At 44.1% G+C, this 12,324-nt stretch overlaps 1 protein-coding gene across 1 annotated transcript in view; it reads right to left on the reverse strand.

The window, feature by feature from the left end:
• LOC127996355 (complement C5) overlaps window positions 1-11,717 on the reverse strand; it is a 44,776-nt gene extending 33,059 nt beyond the window's left edge. Inside the window, exons 1-10 of the mRNA XM_052591940.1 lie at window positions 11,523-11,717; window positions 11,080-11,275; window positions 10,766-10,919; window positions 10,560-10,630; window positions 10,377-10,471; window positions 6,912-6,994; window positions 6,745-6,835; window positions 6,195-6,300; window positions 5,980-6,115; window positions 5,755-5,870 (exon numbers count right to left, since the gene is read on the reverse strand). Of these exons, the coding sequence (XP_052447900.1) occupies window positions 5,755-5,870; window positions 5,980-6,115; window positions 6,195-6,300; window positions 6,745-6,835; window positions 6,912-6,994; window positions 10,377-10,471; window positions 10,560-10,630; window positions 10,766-10,919; window positions 11,080-11,275; window positions 11,523-11,590 (1,116 nt within the window). The 5' untranslated portion in view covers window positions 11,591-11,717. The remainder of the gene's footprint in view (window positions 1-5,754; window positions 5,871-5,979; window positions 6,116-6,194; window positions 6,301-6,744; window positions 6,836-6,911; window positions 6,995-10,376; window positions 10,472-10,559; window positions 10,631-10,765; window positions 10,920-11,079; window positions 11,276-11,522) is intronic.
• Between the last annotated feature and the right edge of the window lie 607 nt (window positions 11,718-12,324).

Raw genomic sequence — 12,324 nt, forward strand, 5'->3', positions numbered from 1 at the left:
AAAGGTCGCTACGGAGACCACATCCTACCCGTAGGGAGGTGACATGTGAAGATACTGATATGGACTGACCCAGGGGGCAGTACTACATATGGAAGCGGTCTCTGAGCAGCGACGGACTGGGACTAAAAAACGGCCCTGGACTTTGACTAGGCCCGGCCCAAAGCAATCGGCGCGCGTAAACTCGACAACAACAACAATAACGCCTGGCATGGTGTCTAAGCCCAACCTGAATAAACAACGATGGAATGGATTTATTTTATTTTTTGTTAAACAGATTTTATTCAAAGATAGGATGGAATAGTTTATATAATATGCTGTTATTAACAGCATATTATACAATCTATTCCATTCTGTCTTAAAATGAATTTATTACTTAATAATCTTAATTTATGCAGCAATTAATTAATCTTACTGCACATAATAATACCACATCTAAATGAAAATACACCATTACAAATGTAACTTCTGTATTCAAAATCTTCAAAATTTGTAAGCATTAACTGTAATGTTACCAACATTTTTTAAAGTAAAAGCACAACAGATTTCTTAATATTAGCTACTGCATGTGACATTTTACAGCTAAAATGTTGAAGTTTAGCTGTTTTAACTACTTTAATCATTAAAAATGTAGCAACCTGAATATCACTTCCTAACATCATCCCTAGCAAGTACCTCTCTTTCTCCTCTCATGTTCCATACATGGATCTGGATCTGCCTGTGGAACCCGCTCATCTTTCTGTCCCTCATCATCATCACAGCTGGTATGTTGCTTCATAGCTATCTGGCTCACTTCACTGCTGCTAATATTTAACTGTGAGGTGCTACTGCTGGAAAATATTGCTATATATTTCAGTTAGTTTGGGAAATTTAGCGGCTTCAGTATCTAAATTCCGCTTTTTTTCTCTCTAGCCTTCTCAGCCCTACCCTTTTCTTTCGGTTTTTTTTTTCCCACGGCCGTGTTATGCATATTGTTTGTTTGTTTCTATGATTCTTCTATCTAACGTTAACGTCTTTGCTGTTAATTTCTTCCTACTCTTCCACTTCTTATTCTTCTTACTTGGCGGCCAAGGCCAGTGCAGCTGGCATCCAACTTAAAGGTGTATTGCTGCCACCTACAGTACTGGAGTGTAAAACTGATTAAGGGGGGGGGGGTAACTGTGTGTGTGGTGGGTGGTGGAGTACCGGCCGTTCTGTGATTCTCCAGATCACACAGATGGCTGATCACCCTGTCTCTGAGGCAGGTCCTACCTTAGGAGTAGGGATGGAACGGCTGCCAGAAGAGACTGACAGAACGGGTCTGTCAAGGGAAGACACGGGTTTGCCAAGAGGGAAACCTTACCGTGGAAGAATACACATATGGGATTGCCCGTAGGGAACCAAGCCATATGAACACCTAGCCCAGTACAGGGGCTGACCGGAACTCCGGGCATGCTAACAAGTATTGGGCCTGGCGACAGACTGCTCCGCCAAGTCTGACTGCCGAGGGTGCTGGAGGATGCTCAACCAGGGTGCGCCAACCGGGGAACTCTATTGGGAGAAGAAAGACGCTCGCATCCCTGTGTTAGGGGGAATGGAGCAGCAAGCGTGACACCAAGCCAGCCCTTCCCGTTAATTACCTGTTACCTAACACATGGGAAGAAACTGGCTCTACACGGAGGTTGTAAAACCTCGCAAAGGTGTTGGGTGACGCCCAGCCCGCAGCTCGACAGATATGTGCCAGAGAGGTGCAGCATTGGGAATGGAATGCCAAGGCGATGGCCTCCACCATCCAGTGGGCTTAGAGACAGCCTTTCCCTTCTGCTGACCTCCAAAGCAGACCAGGAGCTGCTCAGAGCTTCTAAAGCTCTGGGTGCGGTCCACGTATATGCGAAGCGCTCTTACGGGACAGAGCAAGGACAAGGCTGATTAGCAAGGCCCGATTCAAGACTCACAGATCCAGGATAGGTCGAAGGCCACCGCTTTTCTTGGGCACGATGAAGTAAGGGCTGTAAATCCCTGTCCTCATCTCGGCTGGAGGGACCGGCTCGATTGCATCCTTCGCCAGCAGGACAGCAATCTCCTCGCGCAAGACAGAGGCATCCCAGACTGCCACTGAAGTCTCGAGCATGCCATTGAACTTGGGAGGTCGCCGGGTGAACTGAATCGCGTAGCCGAGTCGGACCGTCCAAATGAGCCAGCGTGACGGGTTGGGCAGCGCAAGCCACGCTCCCAGACTCTCTACAAGTGGCACCAAAGGGACAGTCGACATACCCGCAGTGCTGCAGCAATGGGGAGTTGTGTCGGAAGGCCCAAAAGGCATTGCGTCCTGAGTCATCACAGCCACACTCCCAGTGTTCCCGGAGGAACTGGCCAGAGACACGTGGAGAGGCGTTGCGTCTCCGAACCGCGACCTCTTGACCGCTGGCAAAAGGGGGTGTCGTGGGTGAGAGTGAGGAGGCTGTGCGTCGCTCATTGTCAATCCACGAGCCTTGCAACTCGGAGGAAAGGGAAATTGCTCTTTTATTGAAAAAGTGGGTGCCGCTGGCCATTTTACCGGCGGCGGAACAGAAAGAAACATAAACTGAAGATTTTCCACCCGGCCCTCCTCTGGGGGAAGGAGTGGCGTTGTCTTCGCCAGCTCCTGAAGAGCAGTTTCCCACATCTCCGAGTTGCCCGTGTCAGGGCCGCTTAGTCGACTTCCTTGAGGACTTCGCAGCCGGGAGTGACACGGGGGGCGCCGCTCTCCTGTGCGGGGCTCGACGCGCCGGCCTCGAAGAACTCTCAGCAAGGGGTGGAGCTGGTGTGGAGGACGCAGGGGGGCGCCCACGGCGACGAGCAGGCTGAGGCGCTGCCCATGACGGAATGGTGGCAACCGGAGGAACACGTCGGGGCAAGATGTGTTGGATGGCCTCAGTCTGCTTTTGCACCGCCGAGAACTGCTGAGCAAAGTCCTCGACAGTGTCGCCGAACAGGCCTGCCTGGGAGATGGGAGCATCGAGAAAGCGGGCTTTGTCCATATCCCTCATCTCAGCCAGGTTCAGCCATAGATGCCGCTCCTGGACCACCAGCGTGGACATCGCCTTCCCGAGGGACCGCGCCATGACCTTCGTCGCCCGTAAGGCGAAGTTAGTCGCCGTGCGCAGCTCCTGCATCAACCCCGGGTCGGTACCACCCTCGTGCATTGCTTTAAGCGCCTTGGCTTGGTGTACCTGCAGGATAGCCATGGCATGCAGGGCGGAGGCAGCTTGGCCTGCAGCACTGTAAGCTTTGGCAGCGAGCGTCGCCGACAGCTTACAGGCCTTGGATGGGAGACGCGGACGATTCCTCCAACCGCTCTCTCCACCTGGGGAACATCCACGTACCCCCTGGCTGCCCCGCCATCAAGGGTGGTGAGGATGGAAGAGGGAGACGAGCGGCTTCTGGCCTTGAAAGGGGCCGTCCACGACTTCGTCACCTCCGGGAAGAAAGGCATCGGAGCAGAACAATTGCGACGGGCTGCCCGGGAAAGCATGGCCGACAACTCCAAGTCAGATTTGGCAGCTGCGACAACACCCGAGAGGGGCAGCCCCGCCGAATCCTCATCCTCAGAGGTCAATAACCCATCCCCCGATGCAGCAATCGACATCTGATCCTCGGGCGGCGCACCGAAAGACACGCTGGGACCGCTGTGAGACGGCCCAGCAGAATCAATCGGCAGCTGCACGGGACATGCGCTGCGGGAGGAGCAAGAGGTCTGTGGGGCGTGGCCCGGCGGAGAAGCTCTCACTGTAACCCTCAGATCTCCCAGAGTGCCAGCCGGCGGTCCTCTGCTCGAGCCAGAGAAACCGGGACGGGTGGCAACAGAGGGGTCTGCTGCACTCCCCTTGGGGAGTGAGAGACGCAATTGCAGTGATGCCATGTTCATACGCCCACAGTAGACGCATGAATCATCCACGAGCGCAGCCTCAGCGTGTTGGATGCCCAGACACTGCAGACAACGCTCGTGACCGTCAACCAAAGACAGGAAACGACCGCATCCAGAAGGACACGTACAAAATGGCATCTTGAAAAAGAAGCGAATTGTCCGTGATTTACTCTTTTAGCCGAAGCGCCCAGGGGAATCATCGTCACAGGGACACCGCTGTACCACACCGTCACACCGACCAGGAAAAGCTCCTCAAAGCAAAGATTAATTGGCTTTGTAGTGACTGCTCTCATCAACTACTCGGCTCCGAAGCAAAAATCTAATGAGTGGATACACCTATCGCCCTATTTATACCCGTTGGCACGGGGAGTGGCTCAGGTATGTTAATCCACTAGCCAATTTTCATTGGCGTTTTCTCTGAAATTCAAAGATGATTGTCCTCCCAAGTGAGACCCCATATGTCGTTCGACATAACTCTTAGTGACCGACAGATAGGGAACTGACCTTCACAAAATAAAAAAGTGGCTTTAAGAAAAGAGCTAGAGCTGTGGAACCATCAGGGCAATAATTAAGAATTTCCAATTAAAATAAAATGTTACAAATCTGCCTGGAAGAGGACGTGTGTCTATATCATCCTAATGCATGGTGAGAAGGAGAGTTTGAGTGGCCATGAGGATCTTAAAAGGGGACTGGCCTCGATAGTCAGATGAAACGAAAAGAAAAAGCTTTTTAGCAGCAAACAATCAAGATGGGTTTGGTCCACACAGGGATAAAAAGTACCCCATGTGTACTGTGTAATATACTTCATTTTTGATGTTGTGGGCCTAAATTTCTGCTGAAGGTCCTGGACATCTTAGTTTAGATACATGGATTAATACATGCATGGATTCTATCAAATAACAACAGATGAAAAATCAAAAGGTGACTGACTCTCTTAGAAATCTTATAATGGGCCATGTTTGGATCCTCCAACCGTACAATAACCCAAACACAAACCTTAAAAACAACACAAAAATGGGTCATGGTTTTACTATGGCCATTCCAGTCCTCTGACCTGAACCCTATAGAAAATGAGTGTGGAGAACGGAAGAGATGAAGCACCAACATGGAGCTGTGAATCTATAGGTCTGGAGTGATTCTGGATGAAGGAATGGTCTCTGATCTCTTGTGAGTTGTTCTCTAACCTCATCAGGCATTATAGGAGAAAATTTTGAGCTGTTAAACTGACAAATGGAGGTTTCAAAAAGCATAGAATTAAAGGGTGGTGTTAAATGAGGCCAATATGTGTATTAGAGAAAAACATTTATTTCACAATTATATTTCCGCCCATTTTAAATTCTCATTATACAATCAAAGGTTAGATTTTTTGTGAATTTTTAAAAATATAAGATCAAAAGGATTAACAATGCAGATACATTTCCACAGCCTTCTTTTGTCATATTTACCAAGGGTGTCGATATTTTTGGCCATGATTGTACTAGTCTGCTTATTACAGTCAAAAAACAAACAAACAAGTTAATAAATTGATTACTGTGGTGACATTATTATATGCAATAGCTTATATGAGACAGCCAATGATCAGTAGATTTTAGACAGGTGTTACTATAATGATTTTGTAAATGGTGATAAGCAACCAAATATTGATAATGTGGAAGTTACTGCCTTTTGCATTGGTGTGACTTCTCACATTTTGTAGAAACTGCAAAGGCAGAGTACATTAACTTCAAAATAGGGGTAAAAATCAAGTTTTAACTCACACAAGGCTTTTTTTCTCAGTTTCACATTCTAGCGAGTTAAGGTCTTTTGCCTTTGAAGGGCAGTATACGTTTGTTCTAATATTATAAAACTACTTGAGAAGACAGGTTTCTTACTCTCATAGAGTATGGTAGACCCGGTTTGATGAAAGGAGGGGATGCGATCAGATTCAGCGTAAATGGAGTTTCCACAAATTTCACATTTGAGAGCACTGCTTCCTGGGAGATACCACCTGACAATGAACAGGTTTCCAATGTTGTTAAGTGGTTGTCACATTTATTTGATTGATGGTTTAAATCTGGATAGCACACTCTTATGTGTGTTGAACTAACTGGACCTACCAGTTGATTCTTGTAACAAAACTCTCACTCGAAGAAAGCTGTTTTTTTTCATGGCGCTCAGACTTTGAGGCCCATCTGGCATAGTTGACAAAGCTGACTTGATGTCTAAGTTGACTTCTTCCCTTCCATTTCTCAGCTAAAAAAAAAAAAAAACGAAAACAAATGTATTCTCTGACATCAAACATTAAAAAATGTTTAGTTGAGTGCACACTGACCATGTATCTTGAAAAGGTTGCTGGTATCATGACAGTTTCATCTGGAGAACTGTATCCGAATGTCACGAAAATATCTGCTGAACTAACTGGCGTTCCATGAACATATCTGCCAGCACATATACACAATTTTAAACAATTTTCACCAATGGCAAAATATAAAATATAATTACAATTTAAAATAGTTTTCTTAAAACTTTGTAATTTTTAACAGTTTAACATAATTTCGAATGTAATTTATTCTTGTCATGCAAAACTGAGTTTTCTAGTCTTCAGTATCACATGATCCTTCAGAAATCATTCTAATAGCCTGATTTACTACTTAAAAACATTTCTTATTATCAGTGTTGGAAACAGTTGCGCGGCATAATTTTTTTTTTTGGGGGGGGGGGGGGGGATTAGTTTTCACACTATTCTTTGATTATCAGATTTTTCTAAACGAATAGCATTTATTTTAAACAATAATTTCTTGTAACAACATAACTCAAATAAAACTGACCACAAATGTTTGAACGGTACTGTATTTACATGAGGTAAAACAGGAAAAACTTACTTGGCTGAAATCTTCAATTTGAAAGATTCAAAGTTGTTCTCACTGACGTAGTTGGCCTCGGGCTGAATGTGGAGTGAAATACTAGGCAGCACTAAATAAAACAGCTTGATTTAAGATATAATGGAAACTGAATGTCTACATAACTTTTTTAACAAACATATTCTTACCATATTCTTTGACCTCAAACTCAGCCATGGCAGTGGTTTCAAAAGTGTCTGCATAGGTGGCCAAGATCTTCCATATCCCATAACTAATGAAATTTACATTGTGAATAAAATAATACAGCGACAAACAATGATTAATGTATAGACCAGCTTCAACATTCTTCTTTAATAGCCTTACAAGCAAGACATTCATTTCTTAGCAAACTTCATCTGGTTGTCAAAAACTAACCAGTTCCCTTTCAAGGGAACTTTGAACTGCGACCTCTAGGGCGCACTATGTGGAACACCTCGTCGTGACCCGTGTCTGAAGCATACATTGAAAAAATACCAAATGGTTGGCCGACGATAGCCTCTAACGTCACTACCGGCACGACTATAAACAGGCACTGGGAGAACACGTCATTCTCTTCTTTGTCTTCAATGACTGTCCTGTTTGAAGCATGCATCTAAAAGAACCGGTAAGAGTGATCTTTCTCTGTCTATCATGGCAACTACTAGCAAGCGTTTAGACAATGTGTGCATACATGTCAGCGTTATTTGACACCCGATGACACACACGATCTTTGCGTCATTTGTGGTGGTGCTCCGCTCTTGTTCGTCTCTCTTTCTGATTAAAAAAAAGGAAAAAAGGCGGCCATCTGCTTCCCGCGATGCAAGACCGGTTCAGGTGGATCAGTTAGAATGCTAACAATGGCGTAATGGCAGCTCGTAATGGCGGTGGACGAGAGAGAGCCTCGGGAGGATGATGTTATATTTTTAACACTTTCTGATACTGAGGTTAGTGCTCTGCAAGGTTTTTATCCAGGAAAACAAGAGATATTTGAGGATGGTGAAGAAGGTGAGGCTGAGCCTTCTCAATCCTCCTGCCCCGCATTTGTAGAGCTGTTGAAGGTTATGGATTGCACCATGGAAGGCTATGAGAGGATGCCCCTTGTAGAAAGAGCTTTCTTTCTGTGGGGGAGACATCCTCTCTTAATCTCCCTCCTTGCCATCTAAGCCCTTCAAGAAATACATCTTGCTTAAATGGCAAAGCATACGCAGCAGCAGATCAGGCTCTGGCTTTATTACACATGGTGGTGCTTCAAGCATATCAGACTCATCTGCTAAGAGACCTGGATAGAGGTGAGGGCCTTTTTCCTGGTCAGGAAGCTGAGCTGTGCCGCACCACGGATCTCTCTCCTTGCTACCAAGCAGGCCACCTCCGCCATGGGCAGGACTATGGCGGCCATGGTGGTAGGAAAGATACATATGTGGATGAACCTGGCAGACATTGGGAAGAAAGAAATGGCTTTCTTCTCGATGATCAGGCTTCGCCTTCTGAACTTTTCGGTATTTCCATTGAGACGGTGATCAGGAAGTTCAGGGAGACAAAGGCATGCTCCGCTGCTTTTTAGATCCTTTGATCCACGAAGGTCCAGGCCTGAGCCCAAACAACGTAGGGGTCCTGGCCTGTCCCGATTTGAGAATCAAAGACAGGCACAGAAGGCTAGTGTTGCGACTCGCGCTCTTCCTCCACCTGCGGGCAGGGGTAAGAGGAATCGTGGGTCACGAGGAGGTAAGCAGAACCTAAGGGATGTGACTGATGGTCTGAACTAAAAGGAGGCACCCCTTGAGCAGGGCTCCAGCACAGGAGGGTGGGTAAGTATGTAACCCTTTCTATATATATTTAAAGGTGCTGGTCATATTTAGAATATCATCAAAAAGTTTTTTTATTTCACTAATTTCATTCAAAAGTGAAACTTGTATATTATATTCATTCATTACACACATACAGATATATTTCAAATGTTTATTTCTTTGGATTTTGATGATTATGACTGACAACTAAGGAAAATCCCAAATTCTGCTTAGTTGTACTGTCGCATCCAGCAGGAAGTGGAGGTGACAGTTACAGAAGTCTTCTTGTATATGCAGCTTCAGGTGATGCTACCCTCGCCAGAGGTTTGTAAAATCTGAGCTTGCCTCTCCCGTGTGGTTCAGCGCCTGCGATGCTTAGGAACCTTTAAGTAAATACGCTAAGCTCTGTGTACTTTCTGAAAACCCCATGGTGGTTAGTGTGCACGTGAACACTTTGCACACTTTCTAAAATCCATGTAAGAGGTACAGTAAGTGTGCACACAAGTCTCTGCACACTTTCTGAAATCCTTTATGGTAAGGGTTATGCACTCCGTCTCGTTCCCTTTCTTGAGATGATTAGACCTTGGTTCCTTGGGCTCTCTTCAGCCAGTGTGTATTTGTTTATACACTTCAAGCATCGCTTCCCTCAACATGAGGGGCTATTTGGGCGATTCTCGTGGAAGTTTAGCAGCGCTCCGCTTTTTCAAGAAGGGTCACATATGAGCGCGCTACTCTTAATTTAGAGTTCTTCTCTCATATGAGACTGAGTTCTCTGTTTTTTTTCCAGAGCGCTCCAGCATTATTTCCACATACTGTTTTAAGATGCACCATTCCATCTATGAGCTGCTCTATCAGTGTGCCACGAGAGGCCCTCCTTAGAACAGTATTTGAAAATCCATGCTATGGCAAATGTGCACATGAAGTCTTTGAGCACTTTCGAAATCCACACTGTGGTAAGTTTGTATTCTGTGTTCTTTCTAAAATCCTATATGGTGAGGGCTTCGTGCGGTTGCTTCGTGTCCTTTCTTGAGTTGGTAAAAGCCCCATTTATCTTGGGCTCCACTCCACCTATGTATCCTCAGATACCTAATTAAACAGGGTGTTGCTACTAGGGATCTGTGAGACAGCTCCTTCAGCAAGCTTATGCGAAAGCAAGCAGTAGCCCCTGTGTGACAGGCAAGACTTGGTATAAAATGCTAGGTTCTTAGCCTTATCCCTTTAAAGGAATCTTTCCTGATTACAAGCCTTCTACCCCGGGCTGATGCCCTAATGATTAAGTTGGGTATGTAGCTTAGGCCTTTGGCCGTAAGGGGTAATGTCACAGACAGCCATCTAAATATCCCAGGGGCAACACCCATGGCAATGGTAGAGTTGGTACTTAGTGCTCACCATGATCCTGGCCTGCACTCCCTTCATAATGGCAGCGTGGGTATACTGTTCCCCATAGCAGATGCAGTTTGAAGTTCTCTTGAAAGGGAACGTCTCAGGTTACGAAAGTAACCATGGTTCCCTGAGTAGGGAACAAGACATTGCGTCCTCTAGCTCCCTGCCATGCTTCGGACGCAAACTTCAGATGAAGAAGTGAATGACGTGTTCTCCCCTTTTTATAGTTGTGCCGGTAGTGACATCAGAGGCAGTCGCCGGCCAACAAGTTGGTGTTTTTTCAATGTAGGCTTCAGACATGGGTCATGACGAGCTGTTCCCCCTTGAGAACGCAGTGTCTCATTCCATACTCAGGGAACCATGGTTACATTTGGAACCTGAGACATTTGCTCCAGTCTGGACCACCATAGAAAATCACTGTTATTCTTAATATAAGCATTTAAACATCAGATCAAGTAACAGACTAACATTGGCTTTAAAGGTATTTTGAAAGGTGGAAGAAGTGGCTTTGCTCCATTGATGTCTGTCATATCAATCATCTCTACTTTGATACCATTAGGATCCTAAAAGGAAGTTGAAACGTCAACAAGGTTATCACATATAGAAATCATAATTTATGTGAGGTATGAGGCTGTGAAGACAGACACTCACCACGAATGTAAGGGTGACGTTTCGTCTAGATTTCCTCAGCTCCTCGTTGAGGGAGTAAACACGCACTTGAACTATAAGAAAACAAACAGATTGAAAGGATTGCTTTGATGTGAATCTCTCTTTGCTTACTCCATCTTTCTCTGTGGCAAGCCGTTTTCTTCATAAAACTCGCACTCTAACACATAATAGATTTTTATCATACTGACCCTCTTGTTCGGATGTGTATATTGGCTTGTCAGTCTGGATAAAGAGAAAACCGTTAACTGTAGTGACTGGGATTTTTTCATGTGCCGTGAAAGCAGAGGAAATCGCCTGAAGGTAGACATACTTGTCCTCTTTCGGGAAATCTGTAGGCATTATCTGGGAAACAGAAAAAAATAAAAACATTTTCAAAGCTCATGTATAACATCAAATAGGGCAACACTTTCCAAATGTTTTGTAACCTTAAATAACAACAACAAATTTAAGCTAAAACAACAACAACAAAAAAATTCTGGGATCTTAAAATTTGTAGTCCCACCCGTAAAGTAGCCGAAGCTTGATAGTTATTCGAAACGTTGAGTTTCAGGGACTGAGATGCATATTGTTTATAACTTGGTGCTAGTTTGTTCTTTAGGTGAAGATCTACTGTAATTTCCTTGTCATAGCCAAACAACTGCACCACCACCTTTTCCAAAGCATTGAGTCGCAGCAGTTTAGGTGCAGTGATTAAGTATCTGTAAAACAAAACAGATATTTGTGTCTGTGGGTCGCTTTCAGAGCTTGGCAGATGCAAAAACAACAACAACAATATAATATGCAAATGCATATTTCAGACAAACATGATGGATTTTCACGGGTGTACAGAAGGTTAAGTTTAGTTAACTTTTCTTTTTTGTTGTTGTTCTGCAGTTCTGCTTTTGATCATACAGACCAGTATTTTTGTTCAGTAGAAAATTTTAAATGATGTAAAATGCAACTTACACACTTTCCTGGAAAGTGATGCAGAAGAAAATCTGAAGTATACAGAGCAAAAATAAACGTGCCATCATAGACGGTTTGCTCCAGGCATTTGTTTTGTCAGCCAAATCAACAGCCTATCTGCTTTGCTTGCTTTAAGTTACTTATTAGCTCAGCTGTCTTGAAATGGGTCCCAAAAATGTTTTTGAGGTTTAGTTTTAGTAAGAAAATCTATAGTCTAAATATGATGACTGCAAAATACATTAGTCATAATAATTAGTTTAACGTTAGATTATGACATGCTTCTATCAACACTGTACAGTTTGCCAAGTCATTTTGCAAGTCACAGTGAAAATAAAGCCCAGATCCACTTTCAACTAAAAAGGGGATTTCATGGAGATGTTTTTTTTTCATCCATGGGATGTTTTATTATTGTGCAATTCTAGTAACTTTTGGACATCAACCCGACTATTTACTTCTGTCATTGATTTACTGAATTTGTGTAAAATGTAAACAATTTAAACAGAAACCCACTATGGAAAGATGTTGAAAAGCACTCATTGCGGGTTCTCAGAGAAGACAACATAGATATTTTGTATCAACTGTACAAAATAAGATAAATAAGTGATGGCAAAATATATTACTTAAACTCATTAAATAATTTAACCAATTTCAACTGTAATGTTAAAGTTATTCAAGATTCAACAAGACACAGTTTTAAAATGCGAGTTGAAAGGACTTGTACAGCCAATATAATTATTTTTTTCTAAGTTGAATTAGGTGGATTTTTTCAGACATTAATTTTTTTTTGTTCTGTTCACAGCCC

Source organism: Carassius gibelio, chromosome A5, assembly GCF_023724105.1.
Source record: "Carassius gibelio isolate Cgi1373 ecotype wild population from Czech Republic chromosome A5, carGib1.2-hapl.c, whole genome shotgun sequence".
NCBI lineage: Eukaryota > Metazoa > Chordata > Actinopteri > Cypriniformes > Cyprinidae > Carassius > Carassius gibelio.